The sequence below is a fragment of the Ursus americanus genome, chromosome 2 (assembly GCF_024610735.1).
Source record: "Ursus americanus isolate L20-20 chromosome 2, mUrsAme1.1.p, whole genome shotgun sequence".
NCBI lineage: Eukaryota > Metazoa > Chordata > Mammalia > Carnivora > Ursidae > Ursus > Ursus americanus.
In genome coordinates, this window is record NC_142128.1 from 37336548 (window position 1) to 37354625 (window position 18078).

An 18078-nucleotide genomic window follows, 5' to 3' on the forward strand; every position below is an offset into this window, starting at 1 on the left:
GACTTGTGTTTCAGACCTGGCCCTGACATGTCCAGGTCATTTACTTCCGGGTCATCTGGACTGGGTCCCCTCAATTTCCCTCTCTGTAAAGTAGGGCATGACCCATGCCATTGCTGCCCACTGGTGGGGGGATGGCACAACTCATGTGCCCACTACTGTGTAAACCATTTACTGAGGGACCCAGATGGCTCGGTGGTGTCCCTACTGACCCAAGGTAGGCCCTGGCTGAGGCCTCCTGGTGACCTGACACATTGTGCCCTCTGTGGAGGAGTGGCCTGGACTGCTTCAGGCTGAGCCCATTCTTTTCAGTGTCCTGGAGACCTGTGAGACTCAGAGGAACCTGACAGCATTCTTTCATTCATTTATTCACTCATTCATTCATTCATTCATTCATTCAATTTTCAAACCCACTTCTTGCAGGGAACTGTGCTATGACTAAGACATGGCCTTTGCCCCCAAGGGGCCCACAGGCTCGTGCTAAGAGGGACACCTGTGGCACATTGATACAGGATGTTTCCAGCCCTGTGTTACCCTATGACTTGATATACCTCCCACCTTACTGTGCAAATTGACTTCTTGAATACCAGTTTATGATTTCCAGGGCTTGCTATTTGGACTCCTTGACTATATAAGGACTTCTTTATTCTTTGCCCAAGAGATTAGCACAGTGGCAATGCCCTCAGGAGATTCTCAAGGGAAGTCTGATGGAAATAAAAACCTGAATGGATGAAAAAAAAAAATGACAGTGTGCCCTGAAATGCTGTGGGAGCCCTCAAGTGGGCCAGGAGGGCTTCCTAGGGGAGGTGACATTTGAAGAGGGTCTTGGAGAATCTTAGCATGGGGAACAGCATTTGCAAAAGTATAAAAAGGCCTGAATGATGAGAACTTCCTCGTGGCCATGTGGGTAATGAGGGAGTGATGGTGGAGAGAGGGATGAGAGGTGGAAGGGACAGGTATGGGGGCAGCTCAAGATTTCAAACAATACAAACAAAAAAGTAGAAAGATCACTCGGTCTTGACACTCATTTTCTTGGTATATACTCTACATACCATACGCATATATTCTCTATTTTAAACAGCTATACACACTTTGTTCTGTTTTACAGACTACACGCATACGGTCCTTTCCCCCCTCCTCTGTGCAGGGGCTGTTTGTTTTAAACAGAGTTCTTTCTCTCTTTTTTTCAGGACGTTAACGCTGGTGCTGCGTGGGTTGAAATGTGGAGTGCAAGGGACACAGGTGGGAAGCTGCCACCGGAGCCACCCAGTCGATGCAGGACGACTCTGGGGCCGTGGGACGGGGAGGAACAGGTAAAGGACGTGGGGAGACTGGCTGCGTGGAGAGAGAGGGAGGAGTCTGCACTGACTCACAGGTTTCTGGCTTGGGAAACCGGGCTGCTGGTGACACCTTTCAGATGGGGACGTTGGGATGAAGCGCGGGCAAGTTGCGAGGAGCAGATAAGGCACTGAGACGTGAACACCTTATTGTTCTGTGGAACTGTGCCGCAGGGAGTGGGCCCCTCGAGCCGGTCTCCCCGGGGCCGCACACCTGCCTGGAGCCTCCGCGGGGTGCCAGGTGGATGTCCGGGCGGGGGCGCGCCCGAGACGTCAAGGCCCGAAGCCCTGATGGAAGGGGCCCCCCAGCCCAGGAGGCAGCGCCCACCACCTCGAGTGCAGGTGAGGGTGTCGAACCTGGCAGCCCCATCGCATCGCGCTGGGGAACAGGAGCTCAGGAGTCTCGCGACGCCGTCACTTCACTTGGGGGTGGGGGGTTCGAGTCCCGACCCTGCCACTTCCTGCCTCAGTTGCCCCATCTGCACACACTCGCGGGCGGTCTGTAACCTGCAGGGGACCCGACGCGTGGCTGGCATCTGGCGAGGGGAGGTGGCCAGGCCTGGTCACTGGGGGAGAGTCGCGGGCAGGGACATGAGAAGCCGGGACCGGGCAGAGTCGCCCAGCGGGACGGGCGGGCCCGGCCGGCGCCGACTCCACGCCTGGGGGCCCGGCTCGCCGCCAGGCCGCAACCCCGTCCCTCGCCGCCCAGCGGCAAGCAGAACAAAAGTGGCGGCCGCGCCGGGCGCCGGGCGTCCCACAGGCGCGGCGGCTCCGCGGCCCTGGCAGCCCCGCCGCCCCACGCAAGCCGGCCGCGCCTTCGGCCCCTTCCGCCCGAGCGCGCTCGGCTCTTTCCGCCGCGGACGGCGCAGGTGGAGGGGGCGGGGCGGGGGCCGTGCGTGGTGACGCCGCGGGGGGGTGACGCACCGGCGTGCCCCGCCCCCTCCCCCTCCCCGTTCAGGCTCTGGAAAGAGAAGAAAAAAAACTTTCTTTTTTTTTTAATTGAGGAATCAACAGCCGCCATCTTGTCGCGGACCCGACCGGGGCTTCGAGCGCGATCTACTCGGCCCCGCCGGTCCCGGGCCCCACAACCGCCCGCGCACCCCGCTCCGCCCGGCCGGCCCGCTCCGCCCGGCCCTCGGCGCCCGCTCCAGCGGCCCCGCTCGCTTCTCGGCTCGGCCTCCCGGAGCCGCGGCGGCGGCGGCGGCGGCGGCGGCAGCGGCGGCGGCGGCGGCGGCGGCGGCGGAACGGGGGGTGGGGGGGCCGCGGCGGCGGCGGCGGCCCCGCTTCGCGCATTGTTTTTCCTCACGGCGGCGGCGGCGGCGGCGGCGGGCCGCGGGCGGGGAGCGGAGCCCGGAGCCCCCCGGTCGTCGGGCCGCGAGCGAATTAATTAAGTGGGGCGCGGGGGGGGGGGGAGCGAGGCGGCGGCGGCGGCACCATGTTCCCGGGGACTGCCTGAGCCGCCCGGCCGGGCGCCGTCGCTGCCAGCCGGGCCCGGGGGGGCGGCCGGGCCGCCGGGGCGCCCCCGCCGCGGAGTGTCGCGCTCGGGAGGCGGGCAGGGGATGAGGGGGCCGCGGCCGGCGGCGGCGGCGGCGGCGGCGGCCGGGGGCGGGCGGTGAGCGCTGCGGGGCGCTGTTGCTGTGGCTGAGATTTGGCCGCCGCCTCCCCCACCCGGCCTGCGCCCTCCCTCTCCCTCTGCGCTCGCTCGCGGCTCGCGGCTCGAGCTCGCTCCTCTCCCCTCGCAGTCGGCCGGGGCAGGCGCCGACCCCCGCCCCGGAGCCCTTGCCGGCCCGGCTGCCCGCTCTCGGGGCTGTTTCCGCGAGCAGGTGAAAATGGCCGAGAACTTGCTGGACGGACCGCCCAACCCCAAACGAGCCAAACTCAGCTCGCCCGGCTTCTCGGCGAATGACAGCACAGGTGAGGGGGGGCCGGGCGGGGGGCGGGGGCCCCACCCGCAGGTGAGCGCCAGGGAGACCCTCCCCGAGGTGCAGGCCCGCGCAGCCGCTTCCCGGGACCCCGCCGGGCTGGCCGAGGGGAAGTTTGTGGCCAGAGTGCGCCGGGGCCCCGAGCGGGGGCCGGCCCTGCTCCGGCGCTCATGGCTGGCCCCGGAGTTGGGGAGCCCTCCGCGCGCCGAAAGCGAGCGGTACTTGGCGGGGAGGAAAAGTAAAGTGGAGCGTGCTCGTCTTGGTGGGGATTCCACGCGCCTCCCTGTGCCGCCGTGCGTCCGCACACGCGGGGCTGCCTGGACGGATGACAGCAGAGGGTAGGTTTCACGGTTAGGGAAGGGAAAAGTGCAGCGAAGGGGGGGGACCCAAAGTGTTTTCTGAGCTAGTAGCGCAAATCGCAGCGCTGCGACCAGAAGACACTCGTAGCAGCAGCCGGCCTGGGAGTTAGGACTTGGGAAGTTTCTTGGAATGTGCTCCTTGGGAAAATGCTTAGCAGTTATCTTGAAAACTCTCGTTGTTTGGTCACTTCAGTTGTTGCCTTTTCACCAGCCCAAACTTGGTTAGCAAGATGCCATCAAAGTTGCTGTGATGTGTTTAATTTCAGAGGCATAACCTTAAAAGAAATTTAGATAGCAGATCCTTTCGGGCTACAATCTCCACTTGAGCTGGTGTGGCTTTTACAGTGTAGATGTATTTTTAAAAATTATGTTAAGGAATGTAGGAATTGCAATTTTTGCCCCCCCCCCCATTTTTTTTAGCATGGTATTAAATGAAACATTCTTTGAAACAGCATCCCTGAAAACTTTCTGAGGTAATCCCATCAGTTGCTTAAGAAGTATTTTAGTTTCTTTTTATTTAATACTCTGGGCTCTTCTGGGCTGGTTCATGGTAGCATTATGATGGAGTTGTATTTCCTCTTTCAGAGCTCTTCTTTGCAGTAAAAACTTGTGCGCTGCTGCGAACAATTCTTTCTCCAGCGCAGCCTGCATTTCTCCAGTACAGTCTTGCAGTAGCAGCATCTGAAAATCAGTTTATAATGAATGGGTCCAAATTGAATTATTTTGCTGCAGCAATGCCTTCAGATTTGCAGTAGACACAGCTGTTCAGCTTGTGCAAATATTTCTGTGGCCACTGGCATATTTCTACTAATGGTCTAAAAAATTTATTTCTCCTTTTGAAACAAAACTACTTGAATTTTGCGGCTTCAGTTTTAATCCAGTTCCTAGAATATTAATGTAGGTGTGAGAGAAACAATTTAAAAAAATCCGCCAAAGGAGATTCTTGTCTAGTTTAAATAAAATTTGTTCAGTGGTGGAGGGGGAGAGGTAAATAAGTTTCATGGGACATTAAAGTCGCTAATACTTTTTTTTTTTAGTTGGTAAAGAGTTGAGTGTGATGTTTATGTTGTCAAGTCAACGTGTCTGAAGTAAGAAATGTGGAAACAGCTCTGATTTAAATGCCCTTTTACTGCAGAGCAGATCTCCTTTGCTTCATTAATCTTGTTACGTTTGAGTGAAAAGTCTTTAATCATAGGAAAGGTAGATCATACCAGGCAAGTTCAGCTTTGAAGCTTGTCTTCTGAAACTGGTAACTTTTTGAATGGTTTTGCAGTTTTGCTGTTGTTGAAGGAGTGTATTACAGATTGTGTTTTCTATAGAGGGATAAATTACTAACACAAGACTTAATGGATAGGCTTGTCCAACTATATACATTCAGCTGTTTCCAAGATGGAGCCCAGAGAATGGCCTTTTTGGGTAGTTCTGTGATTGGATGGTCACATATTTACTTGATGCACTGCTAAATCACAACAAAGTTTATCTGAAAAGATTTTTCCCTCTTGGCCACTTTTTTCCCCCTTCTTTTCCAGCGTTGATCCTCCCAAGGCATGAGGGCTTGCTCTTTTCCAAATGTGGAACAAAAAAAGTTTTTAATAGCTCCAGTTTAAATCATTTAAAGAATTAAATTCATGATCATACTTTTGTCGACTTCCCTCAATTACACTTTCGTCACGTTATCAGGCAAGGGTCTATTAGCGTGGGGGCCAAGGAAGGGATCTATAACCTTGTCTCTCATAACTACTAGTCCGAGACAGAGACTTTAAGGATATATATTAAGCAAATAAAGGACTAAAGGAATTGTATCACTAGAATCAAAGGAGTGAGGGCATTGGGTTAGATGGGAAAGTAGGGAGACTCAACCTCATTTTAGTGAGGGGATGTTTTTGAGGCTCCCAGGAGAAAATTGGGCCAGGTGTGTTTCCTGTTTCTGTGATAAAATTTGAGTGATGGGAGCTCTGTGCATGGGAAGAGCTGAGGGGTTAGGAGCAGGAGGAGGCCTGGTGGCCTGAGAAACAAGAGTGATTTGGACGGCCACCACACAGTAAATGTTTGTGGGGACTGGACTGGGGAGCCATCGGTGTCTGTTTCGTGAGTCTGGGGGGCTGACATTGGGTGAAGAGAACAGTACTCCTGACATTGGGGAGCTTACAAGCCCCAGGGTGCTCCCCGCAGGGCACTTGCAGTCTGTTGGGGGAGGGGGATGGTGTGGACGTGCATAAAGCATGCCAGTGAGGTAAGGTGGCATCTCTGAGTGATAAATGTCATTGCCACTGATGACAGACAGGAGAGGCTGGGAAGGCTTCTGAGGAGAGCATGGAGAGGGGATGTGGAACTAGAGAATGTGCCCCAAAGAAAGGTAGCAAGAGGAAGAAGGAAAAATAGTACTTCTGACCTCACCCAAACCTCAGCTCTGGAGTGGCCCTGGATTTAACGTCATGCAGTGTTGTTGAAGTAACATTTTCTTGTTTTACATCGAAGGCTTAAATGCTTTCTCACAAATGCAGTGGTCTTCACTTGGCACCCATTATAAGAGGTAGGACTGTGTGTTTCCAGTATATAGTTAATTGTGTGTTTTGGAAACTTCTTTATTTAATATGTTCAGATTAAAACAGTATATTAGTGTTTTTCAATAGCAGGGATTCATGATTTAAAAGAGAAGGAGAAGTAAATATCCAGGCAAGCAGTAGACTTTTTTTTTGGTCAGCTTTATTGAAGCCAGATTTACATACGACAAATAGACTATTTAGTTAAAAGTTTTTAAAGACTGTCTTCTAAAAATTGAACACAGATCTGTTTCATTCTATCCTGTTTAAGTGTCCCTAAGTAGTCGTGATTATGCTTTATGACATGAATCCCTTTAAATGCCATAGGAAACCATATTTAAAGAAAGTTTGGGGTAAATACACTTACCAACCAAAATACCTTTCACAACAAAATGATGATCTGTTATGTGTGTGTCGTGCTTTACTTATCAGAGCGCTTTTCTCCCCATTCCCTCAGCTTGGTCCTCACAGCATCCTGTGAGGTAGGACGGGAAGACACTCTTCCTGCCGATTCGAGGTGAGGAACCAGACTTGAGAGAGGTGATCTGCTCAAAGTAACATAAAGGGCCAAAAACCAGAACCAAACCTAGATGATTAAAGTAAATAATTGTGTGTATTCATTTTACAAATCTATGTCCATAAACATGGAATTTGCTCGAATCATGAATTTAGGAGCTTGCGGTACTTGGCAAGTTTCATAGGGTAACTCCTGCAGGTGAAGTAAATCTCTGGGGGGGAGTCTGCCACCAGCCCTGGGGGGAAGCAGGGCGTGGGCTCCCTCTTTCCTCTGGTTCTGGTGCAGTAGTTTGGTCTCACCTTCCTGCAGATGGCAGGAAAATTGAGCACCAGTCAAGTTTTTTCATCTTTTCATTGTGTTCTGGCTAAGTAGGAAACGTAAACTTTTGTAGCGACTTCTAGGGCCAGGGCTTTTCACAACTTTGCTTTACCTTTACGCGTGTTGGAAAAGTAGGCACTTTTGGATAACTAGGGCTCTGTTGAAGTTGCTCAGGGATGATGATGGGTAAGTACGAACCCCATCAGGGTGCCTCACAGGACAGCAGATCACAGAGAATCACTACTGTTTGACATTCGAGTATGATCCTGTAACTCCTAAACCTTACGGAAACAACTTGTAAAGGGACCGAGGAGGTTGTGTGTAGACCAGTAGCTGTTTTTACAGTTTCTAACTAGTGCAACTGCGGCTCTGTGACAAAGTATGTGATTACTTGGGACACGTTAGTGCTGGTTTTATTTTTACTTAGTGTGTTTGAAAACAGAAGAGTTAAAAATGATTTTGCCAAAGTATGCCGTCCTTGGTTAGGATGAAATGTACCTTATTGTGAGCTGTTCAAGATGAGCAAAGCTTGCATTAAGCCAGTTTAGTTCTTGGGTGCCATTCGTCAGGACATCACCTCTTCCATCTTAATTCAAGCCAGCATTTTGAGTATATTCCAAGAAAACTAGAATGCGTGCAAAGAAGCGTTTCTTAGAAAAGGTTTTATGCTCACATAAGGCTGGGAATAGCTGAGGAGCTTTACTGCAAGGCCTTCCCAGGGCCCTAGCTCTGAGCTCGGGGAGGCGGGCTGTAGTTTGCACCATTCCCAAACCTTTTTTTATGTAATACAAGGGACGACAGACTTTCTGTAAAGGGCCAGAGGTCATATTTTTGGCTTTGCAGGCCATATGGTCTCTGTCATAGCTACTGAACACTGCCATTTCAGCGTGGAAACAGCCCTGGACGTAAGTACACAAGTGGGCGCGGATGTGTGCCAGTAAACTAGTAACTTCTTTCAGAGCCAGGAGTTGGCCCTTAGGCCACAGTGTGGGACCCTGATGTAATGTGGCATCGTGCTCTGAAGTTCCTTGGTTTTCTCTTCCTAAAAATAAATGTGCTCCGTCGTCCCGGCTCCTTGGACCAGAGACCTGTTTGTTGGCGGATCTTTCAGTGACAGCAGCCGTGCACATGCGTCCATGCAGGCCCACGAGCAGGCAGGTCTGTTGTGGTGTAACACCCACTGGGGATATAGCCAAGAATTCTGTAGTCAAGACTATTGATTTTTGTCTCCATTTTCAATTATATGTCTTTGTCATAGGAACAGGGGGACCATGAAATTTTAAAATTGCAAAAACTTAAGTGGTGCGGTGTGTTCTGAAGATTCTTAACTAACTTGAAGCACATTTCATGGACTGTTTCAGCTGCAAGTGAATAGGTGATTCTGGTTCTTTACTGCGTATCTAACAATTCAGTCTGAGGGCCTGTTAGGTAGTAAGTAGCAGTATACAGAGGAATCTTACCAATGGCTCTGAGTAGCTTCGAACTGTGTTGACAAAGTAAAACTTGGAGGCAAAACTCAAGAATACAAAATGCTATCCAGTGCCAGAATGCTTGAGTCAGGGCAGTTGGAGAGGGCTTCATTTATTCACGTGCTGCTCACTGAATGTCCCTGTATGCAGAAGCTGGATGTCCAGGTGGGGAGTAGCCTGGGGGCCCTGAGAGAGCCTGGGAACAGACAAGGTAGTCTTGGCTGAGGGAAGCATCAGGAGTAGCCTGGTGGGCCCTCCCCACTTCCGTACTCTGGTGCAGCCTGCACCTCCCCTGCTGAGCCAGAATGAGGCACCAGGCAGCCAGGGAAGCCTGCAGGGTCCATGCCTTCTGTGATGTTGAGAAAAGCACTCTGGCCACTCATAGCCGTTTCGTTTCCATGAGTGTCATCGCGTACGACCTGCGGGTATGATCTGTGGCCCCTGGCTTGCATTGAAGTCCTCTAGTTGTCCCAGACAGTCTCTCCTAAGCTCTCAAACTCCCGGCCATCCCCTCTTGTTTTCAGCACATGTGCCTGCTGTTCCCTAGCCCCCTCTGAGGCCTTTGCCTAGTCGTGCATCCCTCCTTAGAAATGCCATCCTACGTTCGATGGGCATCTCAGGGCTGGCGTGGTTGTCCATGGCTCCTGCATTAACTGGGGGAGGGATACCACACTTGTCCAGCTCAGTCTTAAAAAACTTCACTTTCAGGAAAATTCTCACATTGCAGCACATCACTGACAAATCTAAGCCTTTGGGGGCAGTGCCCGTTGGGGGGCTTTTGCACATTCGACTTTCCGTGGGGGCTGTGCTCCGCTGTCGGGAGTGCTGAGATGGAGCCATATTCAGGGTCCTGTGGGAGTGGGGCAGAGGTTGCCCAGCTCCAGCCCGGACTTGACAACCCGTGAATCACTCAGATTTGTAGGAGAGCTCTTTAGACGTAGGGAATGGGAGCAGGAAAGACGCAAGTAAGCAGAAGTGACTCCTTTTCCCCCCAGGATTTTAGACACTATAGGGAATGACTGTTGCTGACCTTGAAAAACTGCCTTCAGGGTGTTTCTGGTTCTAAATTTGGGAAGCAAGACTATCTCTGAGCTCTATGTCTAAAAGTTGAATTCCTTTCTTTTTAAACCTTCCCCTTAGAAAGACATCATCCCATGTGACATTTTCCCCCATGTTTCATTTCCATTAATCAAAGGAATGTTTAGTAGAACCATCACTAAGAATACTAAAAATCTAATGGTGAAAAAAATTTCACCTGATTATATCTGACTTTCCCGTTTCTAGGTGTCCCATCTGCTACTGTTTGAGAATCTCTTAATTTGCCAGTCTTTCTAATGCACCTGTACCACAGCGCAGACAGTAGGAGGTTCTTAACAGTGGTAAGCTGTTTAATGGGGTTGAACAGTTCTGCTGTGAAGCAGATTCTTTTCATTATTTCAAAAGCTTCCCTTTGCACTACCACCCAAATATTTTGGATTTTCTTAACCAAAACTGTACCATTTATACATGTTTTAACTTTATAGTTAGAATAACCAATGAAATAGCAAAAAAAACAAAAAAAAAACAAAAAAAAAACCCAAAAAACAAAAAAATCTCTTTGTTATGAGAGGCTTGTGCAGTATTTAAATAAAGGAGAATTTGGTACTTGATTACAAACCGAATGATGACACTCGGAACTATAGAAATTTACAAATAATTAGGGTTTACTTTGACAATTACGGGCTATAAAAGCTTGACCCAATTCCTTTGGATTAAAATATTTTGAGTATTTGTCACCTGATTAAAAGTAGAACCTTCTAACCATGACTCAGAGTTGAAGGAAATGTCAGAGCTTTTTTTACTGGGAGGCGGGCAGCGCGGTAGTAAGGAAGGAGACCTGGCCTCTGCTCGGAGTGGACGCTGAATCTCGGCTCTCAGCTTGTCAGTTCTGTGACTTGGGCCAGTGACTTTACATTTGAGCTTGGGTAAGTGAGGGTGGTGATCTTTTTCTCCAGGGGGAAAAAAATCCCTTTTTCCATTTTCACCTTGACTCGCTTTGTATGTTGGGCTGCTGTGGTTCCTGGTACGTAGCAGGTCGCAGCAGCTGTTACTGGTCTTTAATTGTGCGGGAAAACATTAGTCGTGCCCTTCCTCGTGGGCTGGTGGGGATTGAGATGATGGAGGTGAGGAGTCTGACCCAGAAACAGATCCACAGGAGTTTGTCGCTGAATAAATGGGAAGATGCCGCCCTTGCCTAGTTCTCTGCCTGCACCAGGGCTAGTGTGAGTGTCCTTTCTACCAGCTTGCAAAAGAATGAATTAGAAGCCGAGATTCAGGAATCCTACAAACTGGGTGATAGTTTGACACACTTTACACAATCTGTGTTTGAAGGTAAAAACTATTCTTTATTGGAAAAGTGAAGTCTAGAAGGAATTGTTTTTCAACAAGTTGCTGATTTAGGTTAGGACGTAGTGAAAAGAGAAAAGCAAGTATGGAGAAATCATAGAAACAGTCTTTTTCTACAACGGAATTAGGGGAGAAATGGCCTTGGGACCATTGTCCAGTTTAGTCAGGTTGATTGGATGAAAGAATTGTCGGTGAAGTTCACTGTCTTCCTAGGTTCAGCTGCCACTGCTCTAGAAAGGGGCAGAGTGAGCTTTTTGCTGTATTGTGGGGGGTTTTCTCTGCTACAGATTCTGTCCTGGAAGCTGTTTCAATGGAGTTTACTGCTTTCCATTCTCCTAGATATTTTGGGTGTGGTGATTTGTGGGTTTTGCTGGTGAAAACTGTCCTATGGTGGACAAAGAGCTTTTCCTCCTAATTTGTGGGTGTCCTTACATTAAATCTTACTTAATTTTATTCAGTAAACAACTTTCACTGAAAATGACAAAAAGGCATGAAGTACTGATAGATTTTCTGTGCTGTTTTTATTGTGCCTCTACTGATAATGGGGTTGAGTTCTGTTTGAAGAAGAGCACAGTCTGCCCAGGGTTGAACTTCTCTTTAAAAATCTATAAGAGAATCATTTGAATTATTGGGAGATAATTAGCTATTTTAGCTTGCACTGGTGACTTTCTCAGTCTTTGAAAGTGTAAGGAAAAACTGATTCTTCTCCACAGTAAGAGACTGGATTGGGACATTTCCTTTGTTTGAAATGCCCGTGTTCTGGTGGTAATCTGAGCGAGCACTGTCCAGTAGATCTTTGTGTGATGGTGCCATGTTCTCTAGCTGCACTGCCCAGTACTGGAATCACCAGCAGCCTGTTACTAATGTGATTCAGGAACTAAATTTCAAATTTTATTTCATTTTAATTAAATGTACATGTCAACAGCGGCAGGTGGCTAGCGGCTGCTGTATTGTACAGCACAGCCCTGAGTGCATTTACTTATGTCATTTCTTCATAGTGTTAAGATATTTATGACCTAGGGGCGCCTGGGTGGCACAGCGGTTAAGCGTCTGCCTTCGGCTCAGGGCGTGATCCCGGCGTTCTGGGATCGAGCCCCACATCAGGCTCCTCTGCTATGAGCCTGCTTCTTCCTCTCCCACTCCCCCTGCTTGTGTACCCTCTCTCGCTGGCTGTCTCTATCTCTGTCGAATAAATAAATAAAATCTTTAAAAAAAAAAAAAAGATATTTATGACCTAGAGGACAAAGTTTCTTCCAAGGGACCATCTTCTAAAGACACTTTAAAAAGTGTTTGTTGCTTTAGATGTGGGACTTTTTACCCATTTAGAAAATACTCGTTACACTGTGGTGTTAGCCCTGGAGATAGCGTGTGACACGAGTCCAGTGTCTGCCTTCGTGGGAGGCGGCTCTGGTTCAGTGTGGCCAAGTACCTTGGAGGGGAGAGGTCTTGGAAGGCCTTCTGGGAGAGGTGACATTTTCATGGAGACCTGCAGGTGACAGGAGATGGGCGTGGAAAGGACTGTTCAGGTGTAGAGAACGGTGTAAATAGCCATCATGAAGGTCTGGAAGTAGAGTCCTGAGCATGTAACAGTTTTTGCAGAAGCCAGTTTTATTTTCGGTTTATCCTCACCAGGCTACCCTTTAGAGGCCACGTGGTCTTGCTTCTGAGAGGCAGAGACTGCCAGGGTGGTCCTGCTCTGGGTGTTGGGTGGGCCTGGGCCAGTGTCACCTGCACCACTTCATTCTTTTGTTCAACAAAGATTTAAATGGTTGTGTCACTCGAATCAGTGATATGTTCTTACTACATGTGGGATACTGCTAGGCTCTGGTGATCCCAGTGCTGGTTCCGTCCTCTTGGATGGAGCTGTGTGGTGTGAGCAGGCAATCCAGCAGATCCACCAGTGCCTGTGCCACCGCATACTGAGATCACTGCTGCGACGGGAAGCTTCAAGGCTGGAGGTCATGGAAACTTCTTAGAGGAAGGACTATTAGGGGGAGTCAGTCTGGGCACCTAAAGGCAAGGTAGGCTGTGGAGAGCTTCTGGTGTCAAACCAGGGAGTCCAGATCATCCTCTTAGGGTTTGAAAAACAGTACAAAGTTTTAGAAACCCATTGTGTCCAGGGTAATTGGAGGAAGCAACTGTGATTTGTTCTCCAGAAATCTAGATCAGCTTTTCCCAGGGTGTATTTTTCCATCCATGTTCCTATCTGCTGGGAGAGTTGACAGCTGCCTTCTCTTCCCCCAAGCCCTGTGTGTGTGAGGAAAAGCCCCATGAATCAGAACTCGTGTACTTATTTAAGTTGTTAGGAATTTTTTATACAAACATAATTTTCTTTCAAAAGCTTTTTTAAAAATTGTTTTGAGAGTGTGGGTAACATATTCAGAGGGCTCAAACTTGCAAACAGCATGAAAGAAGGTTTAGGAAAGGGCCTCCCTCTCCTGCTTCTGGAGCCCCCAGGCCTCCTCCCCAGAGGCGGCCTGCACTAGCCACTTCTTGTATGCCCTTCTAGAGCGAGCTGTGGGGGTGGAGGTGCATGCCCTCTCTTGCTTTTTCCTGCCAGAGTGGCACAGCATACATGTTGGTCCCACTGTAAGTGCACTCCTGACAGGTAAATGTCGGAGAGGTGCTGCAAATACTAATATTTGAATAGCAGGCTTCATTCTAAAAATCCTTTTTTTTATGGTAAAATATTTTGGTCCTGTACTTAACACAAAATGATTTTAATGTTTTCACTGTACTATAGGAAGAATTGAAGTTTCAAAAAAATTAATTTCATGTCACCTTGAAGACTGTTGGAGATTTTGTTACTGTCATCATGTTAAACATCATGCAACGAGCTCACACCAAAGCTCTGTTTATAGTTCCCTAGTTTCTGGAAGAGATTCCTAAAACCAGAGGTTTTTATTACTCACCTTATTAATTAATGATACACAAATATCTCTAGCTTAACAACCTACTTGTATACCAAGCAGATAAAGTAAAAATCAGTGTCTTGTTTGTTAGGACTTCTAAGAATGTTCACATTAACTCCAGACCTTTTCATTAATTTAGTTAATTGACCTAGAGATTGCAAAACACTAAGGTGACCAAAAGTCCTTCAGAAGAGGAGTGGCTGAGTCCCCTGCCGTGGCCGTTCAGAGAAGCGAAAGTGATCTTCCCTTCAAAAGGAAGAGAAGTCTGAGGCTTATTAAATTTAAAAAGGATGGAAAACATACTTGATAATTAGGTCCTTCTTAGGAGTAAAAAGTGTGTGTACATAGGTTTCCAGAAGAAAATCTCTAGAAATTGTTTTTCTTGGTGGTGGGGGACTGAAGGTGTTTTGGGGGGCTCTGTACTTTACACTTTATATTAAAGTGCTTTAAAATGCTTTTTAAAAAATCCATAAACATCGGACTTTCATCACAAAACTAGTGAAAGAGTAAATTAAATCCAAAGCAAAACCATGTTAGTTTTTGTGGTCAGAAGAATCTATTAAATGGTGACAAGTGGAGTTTTGGTTAGTTCTGTTGCAAAACCCTAGGCCTCTAGCAAGAATGATTTGAACAAGTGTAAATTAACTTTGAGACGCTGTCCGAAGATAGGAGAATGTGATTGTGTTTTAGTGGGATGTCCAGTGTTCGAACAGAATCCTTTCAATTAGAGGTTTCTCCCCCGATGTGCTGGAACCTCGGAACCTGACAGCCACCTAACATTTGAGTGCTTCGGACCACTGTCCGCTTCCCCAATGTCGGCAACACTTAACCTCACTGTTACATTGGGTACAAAATGTTGTAGATTGTCATATTCCTTTAGGAAAAAAATAGTAGTTTTTGAAAAGTCCTTCTTTAAAGTACTTTTTCTTTTCTTGCCTTTTAAGCTCATGTGAACACTAAAACTATTTTAAACTAATACTGAGCCCGTTTCAGATTTCATCTTCAAACTGTAAACATTCCCAACTGGAAGTGTTCCAGGTGTTACCATCCGGGCTGAGTGAAGCTCATCACCTGGGCCTGGACACCCCAGGACTGCCTTTAAAAAAAATCAGTTTCCTTAATTATGTGAATGAGTCGTTCATTCACAGGCTTCAAAAATTAGAGGCGGACACAAAGCTGTAGAGTGAAAGCCTGCCTCCCTCCCTCCACCTAATGCCCCCAGGTAATCGCTGTGAGTAGATTCTGCCGCCCCTCCAGGGTTTCTCTCTTCAGGCAGACGCTGTCTGTTCTTGGTTCCTTGCCCCCTTCCTGCCTTTTCTTCTTACTGCAGGTAGCACACTGTACACATTGTTGCACACCTGTACATAGCAGCATGCCGACGGCTTCACTATCGCTTTCCATAGTGCTGGTATCCAGTATATGAGATGTGCCATAAATGGTTTAATCTGCTCCCCACTGATGAACGTTTAGGTTATTTCCAGTCCTGTTTTCGCACGAACAGTGCTTTAATGAATAGTCCTGCACAGTTAGGTGTATATCTGTAGAACAGATTCCTAAAAAGGGAATTAATAGTTAAAAGGAATATGCATTTTAATTTTGATCATATTATCAAATTGTCCTCCCAAGTGCTTGTATGTTGGTAGATTCTTAAAGCTTCTTAAAGCTTGAAAAGCAGCATAGACCTCACTGGGTATTTGGGGTATATTATTTATTAATATAGTCTAGTTGACGGATACTCAAGTTATTCTTCAGCTGGTGATTCTCCGTCATTTCTTACCTCTCAGTCACTTGTGATTTATCTATAATTCTATGGTGTTTTTTCCCGTTAAGACTTTTTTAAGAGCAGTTTGAGGTTCATGGTAAAATTGAGGGGAGTTTACACATACCCCCTGTCCCCACATGCACAAGCCTTTCCCCATTAAGGGCACTCCCACTAGAGTGTATTTGTTACAGTTGATGAACCTACATGGACACACGATGGTGGGTTTACCTTAGGGTTCACTCTTGGTAGTGTACATTCTGTGTTTGGACAAATGTATCATGACATATGTCCATCTGTTCCCTGTCCTAAAAACTCTCTGGACTCCACCTGTCCTTCACCCCCCCCACACACACACACCCCAAGATACTGACCTTTTCACTGTCTCAGTAGTTTTGCCTTTTCCAGAATGTCCAGTAGTTGGGACCACGCAGTTTGTAGCCTTTTCAGATTGGCTTCTTCCACTTAGTAATATGCATTTAAGGTTCATCTGTGCCTTTTTGTGGCCTGATAGCTCATCTCTTTCGAGTGCTGAATAATACTTCGTTGTCTGGATGTTGGTGTACTTTTTGGACTTAGTGCATTCACTTCCCGTTGGGCGCTTCTGTAGTCTGCATATAAGCCCACTTTTATATGCTGTACACTGACACCACAAGTCCAGACATCGGCCCTCCCCCTTTCTCCTCTCTCGCTGTTGCTGCCTGCCAGCCACAGCTCCTAGCATTTGGACCAGAGGACCTGATCTCTGGGCGTCCCTTGCTTGTTCCTCACGCTGTAGCCAAGTAGTCTGAGGCAACCTGGGGCCTGCTTTCTGCAGAGGTTGGATCCTAGCTCAGCTGCCAACATTCCTCCTCCTCCAGGACTTTGGAGTTGCGGAGTGGATCGGCAGCTGATCACAGCATCTCACCTGGATCTCGGTGCCCCCTCAGCCATGGTGGTGGTGAACAGTGTACCCCTTTCTGCTCCCTCTGCCCCAGACCACTGGTTACCATTTGGGGGCCGCTGAGTGAATTACGGTTGGTCTGGTGGTGGCTTGCTGCTGGGACAGCATCTTCTGTCCCACCTTTGTCTTACGAAGGCTTCAAAATGTCTACCCTTCAAGGCTGAGGGAGACAGCATGCAAACCACATTTAGGAAACTTAAAATTGTCCTAGCTGTCTGGGAATGGCACTTCCCTGGAGCTTGTAAGTGCATGGAGTGAGGATAGGAGGCTGGCTGCGATTCCAGGACTCTGGAGATTCAGGTCCAGGGTGACAGGACTTGGAGTCAGGACTGTCTCGGGTTCCTTAAGTGAAAGGTAAACAGCAAACATTCAGGGAAGCAAGATTTCTTGATCTCTGAAGCAGAGTAAGCATGAAATACATTTATGAATGAGAAAAGGAAATGCTCATATTTTAATAGTAAATGATGATACAAAGTAGAGTTTGTCCCTTTTGGGTAGACTTATTCTTGAAAAATTATATAGAAGGCATTTTTATAAACCAGGTTTTTCCCTTCTGACTTACATCACAGTTTCTAAGGTACCGTAGGTTTATTTCAGTTAGTTTCATCTACTACAATAACCCACTGTCCTTCCCCTTACTTCAGACGATATAGTTCATGGTGTTTAAATATTTAAAGGTGCTTACTGGGCAGGTTTCCATCTAAAAGAGTCCCCCTGGTTGGATCCTTTGGTAATGGGAATATTTGTCCCGTAAATTAGCTATAAATTTGGGCTTAATAAATTGAATTGCTTTGTAACTCTCAACACAACACTTAGAGAATAGAATTTGGGTTTTTATCGTTTTTTGTTTTTTGGTCATATACTCTGTATGATGAACAGTTATTTAAGTGGACGTTAACAATGGCTCTTCCCCAAGAAGGCCTTTCTTCATTTAAAGCGTTCTGGTGGGGTTCATCCCTCCTGAATCCCATTCACATACCTGCAGAGGGAAACCAGCCATGTTGGAGTTGAAACCCACCACAGGCAACATGGCCAGCTTGTTCCGTCTGCTCAGCTCCCTTCTGCCATCCCTGTTCATGTACAGCGTTCCTTTCTCAGTGTGTTTTCCTTCCAGAGATCTGCTCAGAGTCTGCCTCTCATCTGAAGCCTTTCTTGCCTGTGTTCACTCCCGTGTTCTGCCTGCTTGTAAAGTCCGGTATCTCCATGTCAGCAGTTGCAGTTTGTGACTTGGTGCCCGTGATCTGTCTTCCTCAATTAGACTATAATGCTCCGGGGGGCAGACTGTTATTTGAGTCTCAGATACACCCAGTTAGCCCTGCACGGAGCGAAGTCCTGAGAGTGGGGACGGGTGCCCACTATAGGAAGGCCCCAGAGGAGGCAGATTGCTCAGCCAAGGCCGCTCTGGCCCTTGAGCAGATAGTGATTCTGAGGAGAGGTGGGACTTTTTGTTCAGTGTAAGATCACTGTGCAGAATGAAGTAAAACCTCATTATTCTGTACTAATTAGGGGGTAGTGTATCTGCATAAAAAGCTTGAATCACAGAAGATTTAAGAAGGAGTTTACTTTAATTATTTCCTAATAGTCTTTGTAAAAAAAAAAGAAAGTTAGATGTCTTTT

The 18078-nt window shown here is 47.9% G+C and overlaps 1 protein-coding gene across 1 annotated transcript in view; it reads left to right on the forward strand.

Annotated features, from left to right (window-relative positions):
- Positions 1 to 2305: 2305 nt before the first annotated feature.
- CREBBP (CREB binding lysine acetyltransferase) overlaps positions 2306 to 18078 on the forward strand; it is a 123044-nt gene continuing 107271 nt past the window's right edge. Inside the window, exon 1 of the mRNA XM_045784439.2 lies at positions 2306 to 3248. Within this exon, the coding sequence (XP_045640395.2) occupies positions 3164 to 3248 (85 nt within the window). The 5' untranslated portion in view covers positions 2306 to 3163. The remainder of the gene's footprint in view (positions 3249 to 18078) is intronic.